Below are 24533 nucleotides of genomic sequence, written 5' to 3'. Positions count from 1 at the left end.
TTAAATTGGTTATTTTAATTAATTCGGATGTTAAATTGGCTGACTTTTTAGTTCAGGAGGTTAAGTTCGATTGGGGTCCTAGTTCGGGGGACTTGGTTAATTCTAATTCAATAAGAATTTATTGAGAATAATTGAGAGTATGAGCTACTCTAGGTATAGTTTAGGCAAATCCTTTGGAATTTGAAATTGGTATAAACGCAAACCACCATATCAGCTTTCATTGAGCTAAGCAAGGTATACATGATATTCAATTTTCATTTCATATATGATCTGTTAATGTACTATCTTTTTTTAATAGCTAAAGCAATTTCATTCGACTAAGCAACGAATACATCGTCTCGGAAATGAGGCCTCAGTCAGTAAGTTAATCACAGTTCCAAGAAAATTTTGCAAATGACCGAGCAACAATGGTGCAACCTCTCAAAAACATACTCACAGTACAGAGTTATATCTGTAACTTTCTGGAAAGCTTCTGCAATCGACATCAAACAACGGAGAATAATCGCATAGTGGAATACAAATTTATGGTCTATAAATTTAAAGTTTAAAAACAAAAGAACATCAGTTCTTTTCTTTATATTTTATTTCTCTACATAAGCTGTTCTTCCTTTTCCCCCCCAATTTCTGTATCTTCACTCAGAAAGTATATATTGCATTCAATCTAGTTAGTCTACTGTATCAGGAAATGTGAACTTAGTACCATCACCCTCTGCAAAACCAATGCTAGGATCCCTACCTTCTCTAATCACCTTTCTAACATTCTCTATTCTCTCAAGAATTCCCTGCACAGCTATATCAAATGCATCTGGAGTGTCTAATCTTGACCCGGGATCTGCATATACCAGCTTTGGTATCATCCTTATAACCTCCTCTCTCATGGCCAATTCCCTATCCTTTGAAATTCCCTGCAAGACTTTCTCAATGATGCCTTCTTCTTTCAAATCTTTTACATCCCTCACCGGAATAAACACGGAATACTTGGTATGATTCTTTGGTAAATACCACAAATATTGAGAAAACGCGGTGGCAGGATGAAAAAAGACTGGAATACAACCAGCCAGAATAGCGTCGAAAGCTGACCTCCTAGTGTCTGAATCCCCTCGAGGCTGCAGGCAATAGACTGAGCTCTGAAACACCCTCATAATATTAACCGGGTTGTGACAATTGTTTTCACCGCAATGTAAAAACTTGCAAGTAGTTGATGCTTGGCAATGATCAATAATTTTGCCCCGGATAGAACCTTGCAGGTGAGGCCTTGGTGCACCGACAAAAGCAAACAAGTAAGGCCTTTCTTGTTGTCTCACTCTGTTCTGCCATTGAACCACCTCACTGTCCTTTGCAGGATGAAAGCTTGTGGGGTATGGTATAGCAATGTCATTTTTCCAAAGGCTTCCTTCCATTGATAACATAGTCATGTTCATGGACTCTGGAAAGAACCTGAGTTTACTACCCCACTCAGAACTATTGTCTCTTACCCTCCTAAAATCCCAAGAAGTTCTCCCAGAAACAAAGAAATGGTCTCTGCCCCACATTTTCTTCCATTCGGGTTGTCCCGAAAGCCACTTGACCAAATTCTTAGCTGAAGAGTCTCTGATAGTGAGGTTAGAATCCCACAAATGAACACTGGCATCCATGCCAGTATAGAATGGCACATAAATGGCAGACGCCAGAGTGGAGTTGCTTGTCAAACACTCATACTTCTTCATCTTGTTGTGGAATATGACTTCTAACAAGTAAGGATTTGTGATAAACCAACTCTCGTTGGCTAAAACCCCGTCAGAGTTTTCAATTTTAGGACCAAGACCCAAATTCACAAGGTCAGGACACATACTTGGTATGCTACTACTACTAATCCCTGCAGAAATAGACTTGCAGTTGATGAGGAAGTCACTGTTGAACTTGGAAGGAAGATCATCATGGATATAAATGTAGCGATCGGAGCATGAATCTTCGGTGTTGTTAATCTTCATAACACCAATTGGACGAACTTGTTTACTCATCGAAAGATCGATCCAATTGTTGGCACCCAATGAAGTTGAATGGTTCAAGCAAAGCAATACAAGGCACAAAACAAAAGACACTAGGAGGCCAAAGCAGACTTCTTGAGAGCACTTTCCGGGCGGTGGTTTCCCCATTTGGTGACGGACAGAGACTGTGTGAGGAGGAAAATGAGAGAACTTGGTTTGTAAATGAAGCCTAAAACTAAACTGAATAGAATACGCAAGAGGCTATCATAAGCTATAGCTTTGAAATATTCTTGTGTTAATTTTACTGAGTTTTCACAAATCAATCATGATACATCAGTTTGGAGACGCAACTATTCTCTGCAAATAAAGTTCCAGCAATTTTGATTGAGATTAGACGACCGACAAGCATGTCAACTTCAGCTAATTGCTCTCTCTGTTCTCTTGTCCATTCAACGTTTCTACTCATTTTTGTTTTTGTCTCAATCTTTCTTCCTCAGCCAAACTCACCGCTTGTTATGTCCAAGGGCATAGAACACGTGGCTTCAACCTTCTTTGTCAATTATAATGTAAATTCTCTAGGAAACTGTAAGCAGATATTTTATCTTCCCTAAAAGCTGCAAGCTGACGTTTCATCTAACGGTCAAAATCAGTTGCAAAAGAAAACCACCTGTACTAGTGCACCAGATTGTGTTAGTATGCAATATGCACCATAGCATTTTATTGTAAGGAACTTCCTTTCATTAATTTATTTATCACTAATTTTTGGTGTAGTTTGTTATCTTTCCACTTTTGAAAGCCGAGTCGTTGTGATCTGCTTAAGAAGATAAAACTACCCAAAACAAATCTACCTTTCATAAAATCAATGACCTATGTATATATATCACCCATTGTATTGACTTCTGAAGTACATGCATACATGTGAACTGATTAATAGTTGAATTGCATCAGTGGTTCCTATCTCATGTTTCATGCTGGTTGAGGATGTTTTAGAATGGCATTTATGTGAATTGTGGAAGATAAAGAATTGACGAATGTGCGAGGTCCAGCTAGTGGAAAATGGTTTTAACTTGTAGACAAGTGGTCTTAGGTTCGAACTCTCATGGCACATTGGTAGTGTGTGTGTGTTTGTGTGAGAAACCCCCTTCCCCTTGTGACAAGTTTATTAATAGAAAGCCAAAGCTAGTTACATCATAGTGAACTCATAGAGTTCAAACAAATGCAACACAAAATGACCGAAAATGTTGGCAGGCAAGCCACCAACGCATGGAGACCTACCATATCCAAGCTGTAAGCGCATTTGAGAAACCTCATACCAGAGAGTGCCACCGAGGATAAACGACGAAAGAGCTACCCGTGGTACCAAGGAGTAGAGGATGGTGGTGGTGGTGGTGGAGATCCAACGTCGAGACGCAATCGCCTATGATGAGTGGAGGAAAAGCATAACAAAACCAAAACAAAAGGGAAAACCTTATGCCACTGAAAATGGGGGAAGAGTGGAGAAGGGAGGAAGAAATGAGGGGATAGGGGAGGAAGAACAGTGGTCTCCTCCACTTTCCCCCCTTCCTTCAAAGTGAAAGCAATTGTGGAGTGTTTTTTTGGGGGAGGGGGTTAGGGGAGGGATTGGGCTCTCCCCCTTGTAGTTTAGATATTGCTTGTATTCCAAATTTTTTTAAAAAGGAACGTTGGGGTTAGAGAGAAGACAAAGAGAGTGAGAATTAAAAGGACAGTACTTGGGACCTCACCTTACATCTTCATGTGGCCCAATAACATTGCTATACATGTTTGACAATATTTATTTAACATACAACCAAACACACTGCCTTCTTGCATTTATTAACCCAACAATCAAATATGCATTTAAATGTTTGAAACAATGGCATTGACATGTCGATGATTGAGTCATGAACCAGCATCAGAATTCATTACGCAAAATAACACTTGAGGATCGGTTGATTTACCACCTAGTAATAAACAAATTGGATCGAGGACACAAATTCTTTATTTTTGTTTTACATAACTTCACACCATCCAGTTCTTCCATCTTGAGTAGCTCCCAGAAGAAAGTATCTATTTGCATTGAATAAAGTCTATTGGTCTAATGTCTTTGGAAATGCGAACTTACCACTATCAGACTCTGCAAAACCAATACTAGGATCCTTCCCCTCCCTAATCACCTTCCTAACATTTCCTATTCTCTCAAGAATCCCCTGCACAGCTAAATCAAATGCATCTTGAGTCTTCAATCTTGACCTTGGATCTGCATATACCAGCTTTGGTATTAGCCTTATAACCTCCTCTCTCATGGCCAATTCCCTGTCCTTCGAAATTCCAAGCAAGACTTTCTCAATGTTGCCTTCTTTCAAATCTTCTGCAAGCCTCACCGGAATAAACACTGAATACTTGGTATGATTTTTTGGTAAATGCCATAAGTATTGAGTGTAAGCCGACGCCGGATCAAAGAATACTGGAATGCAACCAGCTACAAAAGAGTCAAAAGTGGATCTCCTGGTGCTCGTATCGCCGGGAGGCTGCAAGCAATAAACTGAGCTCTGAAACACCCTCATAATGGTAACCGGGTTGTCACAATTGTTTTCATGGCAATGTAGAAACTTGCAATTAGTTGAAGCTTGGCACTGATCAATAAGTTTACCCCGGATAGAGTTTTTCTGGCCAGCCCTCGGTGCACCAACAAAAGCAAACAAGTGAGGCCTTTCTTGTTTTCTAACTCTGTTCTGCCACTGAACCACCTCACTGTCCTCTGTAGGATGCAAGCTTGTAGGGTATGGTATAGCAAGGTCATTTTTCCATAAGCTTCCTTCAATTGATAACATGCTCATGTTCATAGACTCCGGCAAGCACCTGAGTTTACTACCCCAATTAGAACTATTGTCTCTTTGCCTCCTGAAGTCCCAGGAAACCCTCCCAGCAACAAAGAAATGGTCTCTTCCCCACATTTTCTTCCATTCGGGTTTGCTCGAAAGCCATCGAACAAGATCTTTCCCCGAAGAGTCTCTGGCTGTGAGGTTAGGATCCCGCAGATGGACACTGCCATCTATGCCAGCATAGAATGGGACATAAATGGCTGAAGCCAGAGTGGAGTTTTCTGTCAAACATTCATACTGCTTCATCCTGTTGTGGAATATGACTTCTAACAAGAACTGGTTTGTGGAAAACCAACTCTTGTTGGCTAAAACCCCTTCGGAGCTTTCAATTACTGGACCAAGACCCAAATTAACAAAGTAAGGACACATATTTGAAATGTTGCTAACAGTCATAGCCCCTGCAGTAATAGACTCACAGTTGTTGAGGAAGTCATAGTTGAATCTGCTAGGAAGACCTTCATGGATGTAAATGTAACGATCAGAGCATGGATATTCGGTGCGGTTAATCTTCAAAATATGAATCGGGTGAACTTGTTTGTTTACCAGAAGATTGACCCCATTGTTAACACCCAGTAAACTTGAATACATTAAGCTATACAATACAAGGCACAAAATAAAAGAGACCAGTATGCCAAACCAGACTTCTTGAGAGCACTTTCTGTCCAGTGGTTTTCCCATATGGTCTTTAATTATGAACAGCTCTCTGCAGTAGAACATCTCCAGGTACTGATTCTCCCTAGTCTCAAAGCAGAAGAGAAGGGCATTGACTTTGTATGTGTGAGAAGAAAGATTGGAAAGCCTTTTCTGTAAAAGAAACTCTCAGGTGCTTGGAGAGTTTCGAAACCAACAAACGTGTATATTCTTTAGGATGGAGATATTTGAAAAAAAAAAAAAAACAGATTTGGATTTGACAACAATAATAAATTTGTTTTTAACGAAATTAAATGTATTTGAAATAACTAGTTGTAATACATTTAGAATAAAATTGAAATAATTATATGCAACGAATCATTTAGAATCCAAATATTTTCTTCGTTTCCTTATTGTTCACATCTTAACATAAATATATTGTACTAGTCTCCACAAATAATTTAATCTTATATTGTCATCTAAATCTCTGGATTTGGATTATCAAAAAAAATCTAGATTTGGAGTGTGGGGGTATATAATAGTTTGTGGAGAAATTATGGAGTGGTTGAGAGAGCCTTAAGCGGAGCTCCATTTGTTCCATCCAAATTTCAACTTTGGCTTTGATGATTTGATGCCGACAATTAATATTCTTATATTTTATTATGTGTTCTAGAAGCCACTAATTAGCACGCAAGTCTGGAGTCCTCGAGCCATTACATTCTAATGAGATGTCATATAAACGACGGTTAGTGTGGGAATGCTTAACAAGAGGGTTACTTGTTAACGATTCACAAGGAAACGTACATGTTGTCTCTCGCAATGCAATGAAATGCTGACGATTTCTTTTCGTGTTTCTTTCTCTCTTATTCCTTATTTAACACACACAAGTTACAGACCTACACGATGCTGAAGCAGCTCTTTCAAAGTCGTACCGAAATTGTAGAGGTTATCAAAACCCTTATTTTCTTTTTTTCCAAGGATGATGCGGAGAGACTTATAAAAAATATAGTTTTTATTTTCCATAAAACCAAATACAAAAACATTTATATTATAAATAACATATAAACAAATTAGAAAGTTTTTTAGGTACAATGAAATTGAAGAAAACAAATTAATAGGTAAGTAAAAGCAAAAACGCTGTTTTAAAGCCTTTGTAGCCTCCCTACGTACAGGTACTGGCGGTCTATACGACTCCTTGTACACAAACTCAAGATCCGCTATGAGCACGTTCATAAACGGATATAGGTATCCAAGTCACAGAACCGTTGTCAAAACTAATAATATAAGTAGAGAAAATATAAAAGGTAGAAGAGGAGAAAATTAAATTGTGGTATGTGATATTCTGATGGGGTTGTGGTTTTTCAAATGTGAAGGAGGAGTGGCCTTTTATAGGCATCCAGTAACATGTAACCTTCACCACATTAAACTATAAAATTAAGGCATTCAATATAGAAATAATACCTGAAAATTAAATATGTATAACCCCCACAATGAATAAAATAAAACAGTCAAAATAATTAAATAAATAAAAACGGTTAAAATTTTAAAATCTTTTAAAATTCCAACGGAGACAACCATATTTGATGGTTCTACTGACAAACTGGTTTGCTCTCTCTCGTGTATGTTTAAACAATAGGTTACTCTGTAATTTGATTTTTGGCATGAACCTTAATTATAGTGTTCCTAATTATTTAAACAGGTTGAAGTTGACATCCTAACGAAGATGAATGTATTATTGCTCCTTTCGGACCTAGACATCTCTGATAAATACATCTCTTGATCCTGAGGGCTAAGATGCCGTGGTATATGGTATTCAAGATTAGGGCATAGAGGTTTTTTATCACAAAAGGCCTCGATGATATTAGTAGTGGAATAATTCATTATATATTGTATTTTATTTAGTCAAGTTTCTGATGTGGGACTTATATTCTTCAACACGCCCCCTTATGCGGAGCCAAGTCCACATCAGAGTCAATCATTCAAGCCCAATATGTGAACATCACGTATTGAGTAAAGAGTATGGGTAAACATTCAAGCCCAGCATCTGAACACCACATATTGGGTAAGGGTAAAGGCCCAATTCAGGCCCAGTCAATCAACCCGCTCTGATACCAAGTCAAACAATATGGGTAGAATATTTTCAAATATATTTCATTCTCCAAAATGAGGTATTTATAATACAAGGTTGTAACCCTAGTAGGGTTATACAAGGAAATAAGATAAAATCCTAATTACACAATATCAGTACAAAAGGGAAAGAAATAGAGTCCTAATATATTAGGAAATAAATCTCCTAATTAAGTTAGGATCACGCTAACACTCCTCCTCAAGTTGGAGCAAAGATGTCACGCATACCAAACTTGTCAAGCGAGTTGAGAAAGACAGTAGTAGACACAGCTTTCATAAGTACATCTGCCAGTTGATACTCGGATGATATACAACTTGTCGTTTCTTCACATAGACTACATGTTTCATCTTCAGATATAGGCGACCTGTCACTTGCTTCAGTGCGACTAGTCGTTTCCTTCTCGAGAGCAGTATCTTCAAACACATCATTCTCCAATTCACTCCCCCTCTCCCCCTGAATTGGAGAGGAGGGAGAAACATAATAAGACACTTCTTCATGGAAAGTCACGTCCAAAGTAACATGCACCTTCTGGGTAGGTGGATGATAGCACTTATAACCTTTCTGAGTAGAAGACTAGCCAATAAATACACAATGCAGCACATAAGGATCAAGTTTACTCTGTTGATGAGAGTAGACATGAACATAGGCAACACACCCAAAAACTTTAGGGGGCAACTTGGAGACGGAGACAGGGGAAACATGTTCAGCAAACACATCATGCGAAGTCTTGAAATCAAGAACCCAACTAGGAGTACGATTAATCAAATAGGCAGTAGATAGAACAGCATGCCCCAAAAGATGATGGGGAACAGACATATCCAATATGAGTGAGCAGACAACTTCAAGCAATTGTCGGTTCTTCCTTTCAAACACACCATTTTGTTGAGGGGTAAATGGGGTTCTCGTTTAGTGAATAATACCTTGAGCACGGAAGAAAAAAGCCAAAGTATTATTCACATATACTCCTCCATTATCAGTTCAAAATACTTTGACTCGAGCCTGAAACTGAGTAAACATCATAGTACAAAACTCTGAAAGGATGGAAGTAACATCATGTTTATTTTTAGCAAGAAAACCCAAGTGAGTTGGGTATAATCATCAATAAATGTCAAGAACCAACGAAATTCGTTCAAAGTAACTCGAGCCGGACCCCACACATCAGAATGCACTAAATCAAAAGGCTGTGTAGCTTTACTGTCATTCAAAGGAAACACAATGCGATGGCTCTTGGCCAAAATACATGTCGCACACTTAAAACTAGATTCATCACAAGAGCGGAATAAAGATGGAAATAGACGCTTAAGGTAGCCAAACAACGGGTGTCCCAAGCGACGATGTCATAACCAAATTTGTTGTTTGTCTTTGACACTGCAACTTTGAACAGTATTAACGACACGATCATGAATAGGTGCAGAAGGCAAAGTCAAATAATATAACCCCCTTAACTGTTTACTATGCCCAATCGTCTCTTGAGTCTTGAGATCCTGAAAAGAGTAATGTGTAGGATAGAAAGTAGCAAAGCATGAAGTGTATCAAATAATCGACCAATAGATAACAAGTTACAATGGATATTGGGAACTAATAACACATGAGGCAAGGACAGAGTGGGAGTGAGAGATATTGTGCCCTCGCCAATAATTGGAGAGGGTATGCCATTAGCACTAGTTATCACTCGCCCAGAAGGCTCTCAGCATAGGCTACTTCTGGCGTACCATATGTCATGACTCCATTGAGTATATCAAAAGATGTGATCAATGACAACGATATAAGCCAATTCCTGGTCTACCTGTAGAAGTGTACCACCAGCAGAACAATCCATAGACATTCATGCAATGGGCAATTGACTTAATGGGTCCCATGCCACGGGTACCTACCAAGAAGGAAATGATGATCATAGCCACTGACTACTTTACTAAATGGATTGAGGCCAAAGCTCTATCATCTACTAAAGAAGTTGATGTACAACGATTTACCTAGAAAAATATCAAATGTCGCTTTGGCTGCCCACAGTCGCTAGTCACCGACAACAAACCACAATTCATTGGCAAGCAGATCACTAGATTCCTTGTGAAATATAGTATCAAGCAACACTTATCAACTTTGAGATATCCACAAGGAAATGGTCAAGCAGAAGCATCCAACAAAATCGTGCTGGACTACTTGAAAAAGAGGCTGGAAGCCCCTGAGGGAAAATGGGTGGATGAGCTGCCCTGAGTACTATGGACTTATCGCACCACCAAAAGGAGATCAACTGGTGAAACCCTTTTTTCCTTAGCCTATGATACTGAAGTAATCATTCCTACTCATATCACTTTTCATCTATTAGCATCAAGGTGGGCAACATTAATCAAACCTGCGAGCAAATGAAGGTTAACCTTGACCTACTTGAGGAGGAACGAGAAAAGGTCATTGTACAGGTTGAGGCTTATCATCAGCAAGTGATGTCTTATTGCACCAAAAAGGCAAAGGCCAGACAATTCCAACTCGGAGACCTTCTACTAAGAAAAGCCTTCACCACGGCACCTAAAGAAGGATAAAAAAACATATGAAGCCTAGCTGGGAAGGCCCCTACGTGGTCAACAGACCTGGGAGCTGAGGACGCTATACACTAGATACTTTGGAGGGAAATGAAATTTCAAGGCAGTGGAATGCTTATTACCTCCAAAAGTACCCTTGAAGCTTCTCATCGGCAACTCAGTCCCCAGCAGATGACTAAGTCTACTCCACTCCCACTGAAGACAAATTATTGTTGATGTTTCAAATCATTCATCCAGTTATTTCCTTTCGATAAAGCGATGTAATCACCCAAACATCAATGCCAGTTTGATTTTTCATTCAAAGAAATGTTCGAGAAATATTCATTCCTTAGCAGAGGACAGTTACATGGTCAACAAATCACAAAAAGACCAATTCGAGAAGTCAAACTTTGAACATTTGTTGCCTTCAGTACAGGATGACACTTGGTTTTTTTTCCTTTTTATTTAATATTTTTATTTTTTAAATGTTTAGTTTTTAATAATAATAATATCTAAAAACTCAAATAATTAAAAAAAAACAAAAAGGCTCAAATAATAAGTCACGTGAAGCATACGTGACTTTTTGAATGAAAAGTTGATGAAATTAAAAAACTTTGACAGTAAAGGCTAAATTGGATGTTTTAATGGGTTTGGAGTACTAAATTGGTTGATTTTTTAGTTCAGGGGGTTAAATTATACAACGGTCATAATTCATTGGGTAAAATGGCTAAAACCCCTAAATGAAATCATCAATTTTTGCACGAACAATCCACAAAAAGAGCTTTTGTGAAAATAATTTGAAACCTCAAGGAGGGTATTGTGTAATTTTTGAAACCTCCGGGGTTTGTGAAAATGCCGAAAACCTCAGGGTGTGTTAATGTAAATAACTCAACTGAAAAAGCTCCAATAAAATCTATATATATTGGCATGTTTACTTATCAGTAATGAGTATTGGAATTATTTCAATTACAGTGTACTAACACATGGGTACTGGAATGATTCAAAATTCTTACTTCCCCTACGTTTACGTAAGGAATAAATATTATGTGGGTTTCACATTAAAATTAGTAATCAAATACCCTTAAAATTAAGAATGAGATCATTTAAGAGTAGTTGATCCAATTCCAATTTCTTGATTACCCATATCTATTTCCGCAATTCATTGCTTTCCTCATTCCTGATAATTAGTAAATTCGGTAACAGTCTATGTGCAGTCTATAGAAGTCAATTAAAACCCATAGAGTCCAAAAGAGTTAGTGACTGCTTTAATATTCATTAAAATACCAATTCAATACACCCGTAAATTAATAAAATGAACAAGATGCTATATTAAAAGTTATGGCTATAATAAAAGTCAATTGCAATTTGTTTGGTTTGATTTCTATATCTCCACTTCTTCTTCCATCTCTACTTGCTCTACATAGAAACTATCCATTGCGCTCAATCGTGTCTATGAGTCTAGTGTCTCGGGAAATTTGAACTTATCATTATCCTCATCTGCAAAACCAATACTAGGATCCCTCCCCGCTCTAATCACCTTTCTCACATTCTCTATTCTCTCAAGAATTCCCTGCACAGCGATGTCAAATGCATCTTGAGTCCCTAATCTTGACCTGGGATTTGCATATACCAACTTTGGTATTAGCCTTATAACCTCCTCTCTCATGGCCACTTCCTTATCCTTTGAAATTCCAAGCAACACTTTCTCAATTAGGCCTTCTTTCAAATCTTCTACATCCCTTACCGGAATAAACACGGAATACTTGGTATGATTCTTTGGCAAATGCCATAAATATTGAGTATAAGCCGTAGCCGGATGAAAGAAAACTGGAATGCAACCAGCCAGAAATGCGTCGAAAGCTGACCTCCTAGTGTATGAATCCCCTCCAGGCTGCAAGCAATAAACAGAGCTCTTAAACACCCTCATAACAGTAACAGGGTTGCCACATTGCTTTTCATCGCAATGTAGAAACTTGCAATTAGTTGAAGCTTGGCAATGATCAATAAGTTTTCCCCGGATTGAAGTCTGCTGGTGAGGCCTTGGTGCGCCAACAAAAGAGAACAAATAACGCCTTTCTTGTTCCCTAACTCTGTTCTGCCATTGAACAACCTCACTGTCCTTTGCAGGATGAAAGTTCGTGGGGTATGGAATTGCAATGTCGTTTTTCCATCTCCCTCCTTCAATTGACAACATGGTCATGTTCATGGACTCAGCCAAGAACCTGAGTTTACTACCCCAATCAGAACTATTGTCTCTTTCCCTCCTGAAATCCCAAGCAATCCTCCCGGAAGCAAAGAAATGGTCTCTCCCCCACATTTTCATCCATTCGGGTTGTCCCGAAAGCCACTTTACAAAATCTCTAGCTGAAGAGTCTCTGATAGTGAGGTTAAAATCCCACAGATGGACACCAACATCCATGCTGGGATAGAATGGCACATAAATGGCTGAAGCCAGGGAGGAGTTTTTTGTCAAACACTCATACTGCTTCATCTTGTTGTGGAATATGACTTCTAACAAGTAGGGATTTGTTTTAAACCAACTCTTGTTGGCTAAAACACCTTCGGAGTCGTTAACTTGAGGACCAAGCCCCAAATTCATAAGGTGAGGACACATATTTGGTGTGTTACAATTACAAGTCCCTGCACTTAGAGACTCACAGTTGTTGAGGAAGTCATAGTTGAATCTGGCAGGAAGACCCTCATGGATGTAAATGTAACGATTGGCGCACGAGTCTTCGGTGTGGTTGATCTTCCAAATGTTAATTGTGTGAAATTGTTTAATCACCAAAAGATTGACCCCATTGGTGACACCCAATAGAGTTGAATAACTCAAGCAAAGCAATACAAGGCACAAAATAAAAAAGGGTGCTAGTATGCCAAACCAGACTTCTTGAGAGGACTTTCTGGCAAGTGGTTTTCCCATTTGGTCTTTAATTCTGAGCAGTCTCTACAGTAGAATATCTCCAGTTACTGATTCACTCAAGTCTCAAAGTGGAAGGAAGACGAAGGCATTGAGTGTGTGTGAGGAGAAAACCTCAGAGTGATAGTGCTGTAGGAAAACATGGGGTTTATACCCGCGGAGAAAATGTACAAAAAGAAACAGTGTAAAATAAGGCAAGTAGAGCCCAAAGATGGAAAGTCGCCCTTGAGAATCAAGCATAACGCTAGGAAAGGAAGATGAAGCTATTTTTGGCATTTTCGGATTGCTTGAGTAAATTTCAAGAAAAGGTTCCTTTTGGCAAGATTTATATTTAATTTCTTGCATATTTTTAATTCCAATAAGTTGTCTATTAGGAGATTATTTTCTTAACATTATTTAGTTTAGATTTTTACTATATTTCTTATTAGTTAAGTTTTAGAAATATTTTGAAATCTAGGATTTCTTACTAATTTAGAGATTTTCTATTTAGAAAATTAGTGAAATACCCATTCCTAGACATAAAACTATAAATATACCCTATACCATTCAATATATATAAACACACCCAAAAAAAACCCAAAACTGACAGCTGTTACCTTTTTTAGTTTAATTAGATAAATAAAATACCTTTATTACCCATTTAGTATTAAATTAGTTTTTTTGAAAAATTTTGGGCACGCTCTCTCTCGTCTCTCTCTAGCGATCTTGGTGCTCCGGCCACAGCCAGCCGTGAGACCGGTCAGAAAAGGACCTGCCAGGGCCGACGATCAAGTCTGGGCTAAAGCCCAGCCACATCAGCCACTCACGACTCCATTACGAGCTCGGAAAGGTCTGTGGATTTTAAGTTTTCCAACGTCGTTTCCGGCGACTCAAGCGATTGTTTCCGTTGATCAAGGTATGAAACTTCATTTACTTTTCGTGCTCTAGGTGTTTATGTATGTGGTTAGGATAGATTTTGGAGTTTTGAAAATTAATCAATACACCCTAGATTTTGGTGTTTATGTATGTGCAATTGTAGATCCAATTCTTCTTGATTTTATATGTTTATTTTTGTTATTGCCAATTTGGAGGTAAGCTGTTGGATTTTCTGATTTCGTTCTAATTTGTATTTAGATATTCGTTTGAGTTTTAAATTGTGATTTTAGTTACTTTTTGTTTATAATTTGGATTGATTTCATATTCGGTTTGGTTGTGGATTTGCTCTTGTGTTTTGGTTTGAGCTGTGGTTACAAATTTGTGATATTTGATTCGGTTATCATATTAATGGAGGTATGTTTTTTCAATTGAATTTGACTATATTTGTGTTTTTTCTGTTTATGCACTACTGGTTTTTGAGTTGACTATAATTTGCTGTTAGGTAGCAGTGTTATTACCTTATATTGGAACTTTACAGACATGAATTAGAAATAGGATTTCATAGGAAATAAGCAGTGTTATTACCTTATACTGGAACTTTACAGTGGTAGACATGCATTAGAAACCAGATTTTATAGGAAACTAGCAGTGTTATTACCCTATACTGGAACTTCACAGGGAGTAGACATTTATTAGAAATAGGATTTCAGAGGAATCTAGCAGTGTTATTACCCTATACTAGAACTTTACAATGGTAAACATGCATTAGAAATAGGATTTCATAGGAAACAAGTAGAGGAATCTAGCAGTGTTATTACCCTATACTAGAACTTTACAATGGTAGACATGCATTAGAAATAGGATTTCATAGGAAACAAGCAGTGTTATTACCCTATATTGGAACTTTACAATCATTAATCAATATAACAGTAAACTAGCAGTGTTAAGAATTGGTATATGACTAAATATCTCTTTCTTTTTTGAGTTGCTGAAAATCGACTATTTTATAGTCCTATGCAATCAGTTCAGTAATGAAAATCCAATATAGTTTCAAGATTTTGTCCTAGATTCGAATCAAAATACTATTATTACCCTATACTGAAACTTTACAGTGGTAGATATGCATTAGAAATAGGATTTCATAGGAAACTAGGAGTGTTATTACCATAGACTGAAACTTTATAGTAGTCGACATGCATTAGAAATAGGATTCCATAGGAAACAAACAGTGTTATTACTCTATACTGGAACTTTACAACCATTAATCAACATGACAGTAAACTAGTAGTGTTAAGAATCTGTATGACTAAATATCTCTTTCTGTTTCGAGTTGCTGAAAACCGACTATTTTATAGTCCTATGCAGTCAATCCAATAGTGAAAATCTAATATAGTTTCAAGATTTTATCTTGGAGTCGAATCTAAAATACTATTATTACCCTACACTGGAACTTTACAGCAATTAATCAACATTACAGTAAAGGTTTGGCTTTTAAATGTCTTACTTTTGAAGCCTTTTCTTGTTGAAATTGTTCTATGAAATTTTGTCTTTGTTTTGTAGGTGGAGGTTAGTGTGTGGTGTTGGTTTTTGAAAGTAGATCAAGCTTCATGGTGGTTATGGAGTTTCGGTTTGCATAAATGATGAAGACGATGAAATAATCAGACGTTTTGCAGAGATCATTTAATGAAGATGCATGCTTGTAGTTACGTTTTGCAGAGACTGTTATTACCCTAGAATGGAACTTTATATCAATTTATCAACATTACAGTAAGTTCGGTGTTGTAAATGTCTTACCTTTGAAGTGTTTTAGTGTTGAAATCGTTCTCTGAACTTTTCTCTTGGTTTTGTAGGCGGAGGTCACTGTGTCGTATTTGTTCTTGGTGCTTGGTGGTGGTTATGGAGTTTCTGTCTGATTGAAGATGAGGACGCTTTGATGAAGGTGAACGAAGAGACGTTTTGCAGAGAAGTTAATAAAAGCGCGTGTTGGAAGTTGAGTTATTGTTTTTTTTTTTTTGGACAAAAGTTACAGTTTTCTAGATGGTTAAAATGTTTGGGCTTGTTTATAAATTTGGGTTGGGTTGGTTTTGGGTTTTTTTTGAGTTTTTTTCTGTTGGGCTTATTAGTGGCAGCCCTGTAATATATAGGAACTTCAATACCAATTTGTTATATAATAAATGTATTTTGGGTGTGTTTCTAAAGTGCATTCTATGTGGGGTTTTTTGATAAATTCATCCCCCATTTTGGGTATATTAGTGAAGCTCCCTTTTCTATTTTCTATTTTAAGTCAACATATAGTTGTATTTGTAATTTAATTAAAAAATTAAAAAATTATTATTGATCTTGCTGATGGAATGTATTGAGAGGGGCCAAATTGATGCGCAAACAAAAGATTAAGGAGCACACTAATTGATTGGAAGTGTGAGAGGACCACACATTATTGAGACAAATCTCTATTTTCTAGTGGATTTTAGAATGATGTTTGAGAGTATAACTAAAAATTAGACAATTCGGATCATTAAAATACAATGCAAAGTGAACCTTACAAGAGTCCCTTAAATAACCTCTGTGTGGGTATATATATGACATATTTAAACATAACCTACCATATTTAAGATTACCATATTACATTTTAAAAACATAAATTCTAATTTCATAGATGAAATCCCAAAGTTAACTTGATAGGTGCCATTACTAATGATGATGGTGAGAATTGAGAATTTGTTGAGCTAACCGTTTCAATTTTAATTTTTTGTTTTAATTTTTTGTGCTAGAATATAGAGGAAAAAGAGGGAGGATGGAAGTGAGAATGAGATTGAAGATAGGATTGAGAGAGAAGATGAGAGTGGAGGATGGGAGGAAGAAGTAACAAAAATGAAAACAAAAACCAAAAACTGAAATCTATTTTAAATTGTTTTCACTTTCAAGTTTTTGTTTTCACTTTTGCTACTCCTCCCTCTCATCCTCTCTCTCAATCTCATCCTCATTCTCATTCACACTCTCATATTTTCCTCTATACTCTAGCACAAAAAATAAAAATAAAAAAGTAAAAAGTAAAATTGAAATGGTTATCAAACAGGCCCTAAGCTTCTGCTCTTAGCCTTACTGATTTGTTCCTTATAATGTGCTTGTGGCCACTTACAGGGAAAAAAAATGTTGCTTTAAATGTTCTTTGAGATTTTTGGTAAAGGATTACAGGATCTTTTTCCATTTAATTTGTTGCAGTGATGAAAATTCCAAGCTCTGTTGTTGATTTTCTAAAATGCCCGGAACAAGGAAAGAACACACACAAAAAATTCTACTCTGTCTTTACATAGAAGCATTTATTCTTTATAGATTAATTTAACATAGAATTCTACTCTCTCTGCAATCACCAGAAATTTCAAGCAGAGGTGCAACTCAAATACATATGAACACGAGGCTTAAGCAAGAGAATTTGAAATATATATATTTTCTACAAGGCTCAGGCCAAGGAAGAGCTTCCTCCATCCAAACACTACGACTATATTGATCACAGTACAAGCAAGCGAGGGAGAGCAACAATTTTGCGATCCGTTGGAACTTCCATTGTGTTGCATAGCTTCTAAACCAAACTGCAAATTTTTGGTTTGAGTTCTATATCTCTCCTCTTCTTCTTCCATCTATACTTGCTCTGTGTATATAAACTATCCATTGCACTCAACCAAGTCTATGAGTCTATTGTCACAGGAAATTTGAACTTACCATTATCCTCATCTGCAAAACCAATGCTAGGATCTCTCCCCTCTCTAATCACCTTTCTCACATTCTCTATTCTCTCAAGAATTCCTTGCACAGCTATATCAAATGCATCTTGAGTCTCTAATCTTGACCTAGGATCTGCATATACCAGCTTTGGTATTAACCTTATAACCTCCTCTCTCATAGCCACCTCTTGATCCTTTGAAATTCCAAGCAACACATTCTCAATTTGGCCTTCTTTCAAATCTTTTACATCCCTCACCGGAATAAACACCGAATACTTGGTATGATCTTTTGGTAAATACCATAAATATTGAGTATAGGCAGTAGCTGGATGAAAGAAAACTGGAATACAACCAGCCAGAAAAGCGTCGAAAGCTGACCTCCGAGTGTATGAATCCCCTTCAGGCTGCAAGCAATAAACTGAGCTCTGAAACACCCTCATAACAGTAACGGGATTGCCACATTTTTTTTCAGTGCAATGTAGAAACTTGCACTTAGTTGAAGCTTGGCAATGATCAATAAGTTTGCCCCGGATAGAACCGTTCTGGTTAGGCCTTGGTGCTCCAGCAAAAGTGAACAAATAAGGCCTTTCTTGCTCTATAACTCTGTTCTGCCATTGAACAACCTCACTGTCCTTTGCCGGATGAAAGTTTGTGGGGTATGGAATTGCAATGTCGTTTTTCCACCTGCTTCCTTCCAATGTCAACATAGTCATGTTCTTGGACTCAGGCAAGAACCTGAGTTTACTACCCCAAGCAGAGCTATTGTCTCTTTCCCTCCTGAAATCCCAAGCAATCCTCCCAGAAGCAAAGAAATGGTCTCTCCCCCACATTTTCGACCATTCGGGTTGCCCCGAAAGCCACTTCGCGAAATGTTTCGCCGAAGAGTCTCTGATAGTGAGGTTCGAATCCCACAGATGGACACCAACATCCATGCTGGGATAAAATGGCACATAAATGGCTGAAGCCAGAGTGAAATTTTTTGTCAAACACTCATAGTTCTTCATCCTGTTGTGGAATATGACTTCTAACAAGTAGGGATTTGTTTTGAACCAGCTCTTGTTTGACAAAACCCCTTCAGAGCTGTTAATTTCAGGGCCAAGACCTAAATTCACAAGGTGAGGACACATACTTGGGATGTTGCTGATACTGGTTCCTGCACTCAGAGACTCACAGTTGTCGAGGAAATCATAGTTGAATCTGCTAGGAAGACCCTCATGGATGTAAATGTAACGATCAGAGCATGAGTCTCTGGTTTGGTTAAAATTCAAAATGCCAATTGGATCAACTTTTTTGGTGACCAAAAGATTGGCCTCATTGTTGACGGCCCAGAAAGTTGAATAATCAAAGCAGAGAAAAACAAAGCACATAGCAAAGGAGATGAGTATACCAAACCAGAGTTCTTGAGAGCACTTTCCTGCGAGAAGTTTCTCCATTTTTGGTCTTGCTTGCTGTGCTGAGCAAACCGAAATCTGCAGTAGCTCAAAGTCTCATAGCAGAAGAAAGACACCTGGGAGAGTGGGTGTGACTGTGAGAGAGAAGAGAAAATATAGAAAAATAGTTTGTTTGGGGAAAAGGAAAAGAGAAAACAAAGAAACCCATGTGTGGCATTAATAATAGGAATGCGTACTGTTAGGCCCAATGTGGCAAATATAAGTTAGTACAGAATTTACTATAGAAAAAATCATAGACTTGGAGAGAGAGAGGGAGAGAGAGAGAGTTTGATGTACAATGCATGCATCCAAGGGTAGTTGGTTGGACGATGACGGATGAAATGAGGGTTGCTTTTGGATTTGTGTAAAAAAAAGGTTGTAGTGAGCGAGGAACGTCCGTTACGTTGTCGGGTGATTGAAGCACTCATGTTACACATGTCATCCATGAGGAGATCTTGTACCCTACAAAAGCGGATGAGATTGAGGAATTATTTCCTAATGCGGTTAAAAATCATTGAAGTCATTTTACAAAATGAGATATAACGCGAATGGTAGCATTTTTACTCACCACTTTAATTCAAGTATATGTTTATTATCATTTTTAATATTTGATATGTGTCTATAAAGATAATTGTGGATACATAAATAAATGTAAAAAATTAACTATGATTATACCTGTAGACACGTGTCAAATATTAAAAAGAGTGATGAGCATACACCTTGAATTAAAGTGGTGAGCAAAAATATTTCCTAAGAGCATCCGCAATGGGCTCCCTAAACAACATTCTTAGACAAATTTTAGGGAGGAATTGTAAAAATGCAACTCCAACCATGCTCCCTATCCACCACCTAAAATAGGGAGTCATCTAGGAGCTCCTAAATCTGAGGAGAGAGAAAGGACTCCTAGTGGCTCACTATAATTTAATGCTTCTTTATTTAATGAGTATTTCAAACCTTTATTTAATGCTAACTATTTTTTTTTTTTTAATAGAGATTGACCAATTAAAAAAGAGTTATAGCATTTATGACTCTCCAAATTATGGAGTATGGTTGGAGTTGAAATTTTTTAGAGAGCTCCTAAAATAACTTTCTTATATTTTTAGCTAAATTTTAGTTAAGAAATAGAGAGCATCATTGCGGATGCTCTAACGTGAAAGGTCTAGTCAAGTTAAAAACAACATTTATTTGGATAATTCTCTCATTTCAAGACGAGGCATACCAAGACCTCTTTAAAAGCCTTGTCTTTAGCCAAAGAAAGAACATAACAAAGAAAAGGTTAAAGCAAAAGCCTCGTCACGTAATTTATGCACCACACGGCTTTCTTTTTTACAGGAGTCGCTTTCATTAACTTATGTATCACTTAACTATTTTTGGTTTCCTTTGTTATCTCTTCCAATTTGTAAAGCCAAGTAGTTGTGATTAAAGGACAAAGAAATATAGATGCTTCAGCTCCAACTCAAGCGAGCATCAGAGCACCAATGATCTTCTTAACAAGATAAGACTAGAGCCCAAAAAATTTGGTATAATGCTACCATTAAATTGACTTCTGCGGTACATATAGATCAACACAACACATCAATATCTGCAATAGCGAATTTGAAAAAAAAAAAACACAATTTATATTTTAATAAAATAAAACTCAAAATTAATTTGACCATAAGTAAAGATAATTTTCTTTTAGAGCATTTTCAACCGATATGTCAATTTAACGAGAACTGCTACCTCAAATGTCGAACACACGTCTCACATCCTAAGTTATATCCAATTTTGAAAGTCAACAAAGTCAAAATTTTCATCCTTTTGTTTAGGCGTGAAATGCTTCTTTTTTTAGTTAAATAATACATTTGATTGTCAATCTTTATGACAGGGACGGATTTTGCGCGGGCGAGAGATGAAGGGAAGTTGTCGGTGGCGTTTCATTGGCTGACGACGAAATCAACCCATGCATGTGCCACGTGTACGAGAAAAAGAGAGGTTTGGCCCATTAAATTTAGGCAACAGAAGATTTCGTACTGTGTGGGCTCGGGATCTTCAAATTAAAGATTCCTCACGTGATATGGTTCTTCTACATCATTTCACACTGAATAATGCTACTCTTCAAAAAAATACAATTGTTTTTATTCGCAACAATTTTACCATGTTCGTAATTTTGTAATTTATTATGATAAACCCGATACAAGCAGAATATAATTTCATATATAGCTGCATTTCTATGTTATGTATATTGAGAGTGAAAATTTGACATTGCATTTTTATAGTTCGACTCCCAGTTTGTTGTGACCCTCTTCACTCTTTATTCAATCTTATCTCTAACTGCAAAGCTATAATAATTGGTGGTGTGTGTCGCATTCAACATGTTTTTGGAGAAAATAATTTTGTTGTTGATATATGCTTGCTATTATCGGAGTCGCCAAGCCTTTGGGAATGGAGATTCTAGCTGAGTAGGGTTAGGTAGACTCACTCTCACTTCCTGTTCAACTAACCTAACCGACAACATTCCTGCTTATCTAATTCATGAAAGGTAGGAATGACTCCAATGCGTAATCATAATTATGCAATTATTCAAACTCTGACCCTAGATGGATTTGAAAGGGCATGGATAACTGTATAATTATGGGGAAATGTTTACAAAAAACCTAACATTTTTATTTTGTCTTTGTTGAATTCTAAAGCATTTTGTTTGTTGCCATGAACATTAATAATATTCTGGTTATGCGGATGATACTCAAACACATCAATTCCGTTGGTCAATGATTTCCCCTAGGCTGGACTCCAGCCTAGGCATAAATCCGCCTTTGGTCATGGAAAGGTTTTGGGAGCTTTTGCTTCGTGGGCTGAGTTTCCTAGTTCAATTGCGCAAAGGTTCTGGCAGTAATTGAGGCTATTCGTGTTGCTTGAGTTCGTGAGTGGCATCTGGTTGGAATAATTGTTTATGGAAACTTCCTCGGATGAATTTTTTTGTCTTTCATAATTTTTGTGATGGTAATTGCGCTCCTAATGCCTTGGCTAATTTTGGTGCCACTCATGATGCTTAATATTAGTGGTCACAAGTTTCTTCATGTGCTGCTACCAATGCTTATGCTCAGGATCTTTCTTCATTTACTCATTATCATTTTCGTTAATTGTCGTCCTTTTATTTCAACAAAAAAATTAAATTTCATTATGATTAAGAAATGCTTTGTTTTTTTTTTTGATCGAAATCTGATCTCATTAAAGAAACCCAGAAAGGATAGATTACAAAGTAAGTCACAAAAGCCGGGTAGAAGCAACTAGATCTCAAGACAAGGCTAGAACCAAGCTTCTCACCCAGACCAGTTCAAAACTAAACAAAAATAAAATACATAAGATAACATAAAACAAGGAATTCAGAAATGCCGCACCACCCATTACAAATCCGCATTGTCCCAAGCGCAAGACCAAACCCACCGTAGAAGAATCCGTAACCAAAGGTACCAAAGGAAAATGGTGATGGATACGCCACCACAGCTACAAAGAGCGCTACCATAATCCTATAAATAAGTGCCATATGCACTTTAAACGCATCCTCAACTACATTAGTATCACCGATGAGAGACACTAGAATAATCGAGGAGCATGACATGGTGGTGAAGACCAGACGCCGAGACGAGGCTGCATAAGATCGGTGGAGAAAAAGCATGCCGATTAGAAGTAAAATTACAAACATAAAACCAAAACAGCCAAAGCCACCGTCAAGTAGACAGAGACAAAACATAGAGGGGCATATTGAGCAAATAAGCACCATAAGATAGAGAGGGTTTAGGGTGCTAGTGAATCGTACTTGAGCATATAAAATTTGGTACTTATTAATAATGCAAGAGTAGGTTTACCATGATATATTTAATGTTCCCAAAGGATGCCTATCGCAATCTCTTTTTTCCAAAATTTCCTTGTTAAAAATAAATCTACAAAAATAATTACAAAACCAATTATGTCTCCAACATGAGTCAAAATTACTGTTAATGCAACTTTTTGGGCACAGAAGAAGGCTCAAGTACAACAATCTGAAAAGCCCACCAAATAATGAGACATCCAACGATAAACTTACTCCTCCATCATCGCAAGTAGGGCTGGCAATGGGTCGTGTCATGTAGGGTTTGTGTCGTATCGAGATAATAAATGTGTCAAGAATGCTCAACCCAAACCCAACCCATTTAATAATCATGTCATGTCGGGTTCAAGTCGCCTTAAACATGTTATTAAACAGGTTACTTGATTAATACCTGTTTAATAAAAGTGGTAGCAACTAATAAAGCAACATCGCTATGTACAAAGAACTATAAACTTTGACTACCCGTGATTAAATTTCATAAATAATAACATGCATGTTACAAAACTCACAACTGAAAAAATTTAAAGAAAAAAAAATAGAGAGAGGAGAGAAAATATAAGGAAAGGAAAGAAAAAAAGCGAGAGAGAAGAGAGAAGGAAAAGATAAAAAAGAAATAAAAAGTTTGCAAAAGAGGTGGCTTCCTTGAAAGCTCAAGTGGCAGACTTGCATGATGCCTCAGGTGTCTCAAAATGTGAAAAAGAAATATGTGATCCATAAATCGATGTATGCATTAGCAAGCTTATGTATGTAATCACATGTTATGAAATGAAAAAAGCATTGAAGCCAAGATTCTGAGTATTCAATCGATTTTGGTTTGAAGCTTATTTGTACTTATTTTGATTAAGCTGTGTATTTATTTGTTTTTGTGAGATTGATATGAACATAAACTTTGTAAGATGATGAATCTTTCAATTTAAACTTTTTTATTAGGGAGTTTCACTAAAATACCCAAAATGGGGGCTGAAATGATAAAAATACCCAACACCCAAAACACTTTATAAACATACCCAAAACTTATCATTACACACACTCAAAACCTATTTATAAACATACCCAAAACCCATCATTACACACATACCCAAAACCCATTTTGGGTATGTTTCTATGTTTAAATAGTGCTTGGGTATTTTTATAAATACATGTCTAGAATTGGGTATTTTTATAAATATCTATTTTTATTATTATATTATTTGTTGTTTATTGTGTTTTTTAAAAATGAATTGAGGCGATTTTTTATGATTATACTATAGAGAAGAGAGAAGGAAAAGAAAGAAAAATAAAAGAGATAGAAAAAAAAACATTATAAATATCAAAAGGCATAGCATATAATCACAAAGTTGTCTGTAGCATGGTGGATAAAATGTTGGAGAGAAATGAAGGTGGTAGGGGTTCAAAACCCCTTGTGTGTGTGCTGAAGTCTATATTTTTCTTCATTTTTTCACAGGTATTTTAACGGGTTGGTGCGTTGCCCCAAACCCACCCGTTTATAAACGAGTCAGCAGCGGATTGACTAGAAAATTACCCAATTATTAATCGTGCGGGTTTGGGTCGTGTTTTTTCCGTACGGATTTCTAGTCGTGTAACGGGTCGTATAGGAAATTGCCACCCCTAATTGCAAGCCTTTTGTCCAGGC

The 24533-nt window shown here is 37.1% G+C and overlaps 1 protein-coding gene and 3 pseudogenes across 1 annotated transcript; all 4 read right to left on the bottom strand.

The window, feature by feature from the left end:
• Positions 1 to 445: 445 nt before the first annotated feature.
• LOC110744403 (putative xyloglucan galactosyltransferase GT14 pseudogene) lies at positions 446 to 2280 on the bottom strand (annotated as a pseudogene).
• A 1581-nt stretch (positions 2281 to 3861) lies between these two features.
• Positions 3862 to 5721, bottom strand: LOC110774371 (putative xyloglucan galactosyltransferase GT14). Its single transcript, XM_021978906.2, has one exon. The coding sequence runs from the start codon at positions 5564 to 5566 to the stop codon at positions 4055 to 4057; it is 1512 nt and encodes a 503-aa protein (XP_021834598.2). The 5' UTR covers positions 5567 to 5721; the 3' UTR covers positions 3862 to 4054.
• A 5852-nt stretch (positions 5722 to 11573) lies between these two features.
• LOC110774338 (putative xyloglucan galactosyltransferase GT14 pseudogene) lies at positions 11574 to 13046 on the bottom strand (annotated as a pseudogene).
• Positions 13047 to 17203: 4157 nt separating this feature from the next.
• LOC110774611 (putative xyloglucan galactosyltransferase GT14 pseudogene) lies at positions 17204 to 19321 on the bottom strand (annotated as a pseudogene).
• Between the last annotated feature and the right edge of the window lie 5212 nt (positions 19322 to 24533).

Source organism: Prunus avium, chromosome 1 (genome assembly GCF_965620075.1).
Source record: "Prunus avium chromosome 1, drPruAviu1.hap1.1, whole genome shotgun sequence".
NCBI lineage: Eukaryota > Viridiplantae > Streptophyta > Magnoliopsida > Rosales > Rosaceae > Prunus > Prunus avium.
This window is presented reverse-complemented; position numbering and strand designations above follow the sequence as displayed.

Coding starts and splice junctions, on each gene's coding strand:
- LOC110774371 (XM_021978906.2), bottom strand. CDS start 5,566: ATGTTCTACTGCAGAGAGCTGTTCATAATTAAAGACCATATGGGAAAA.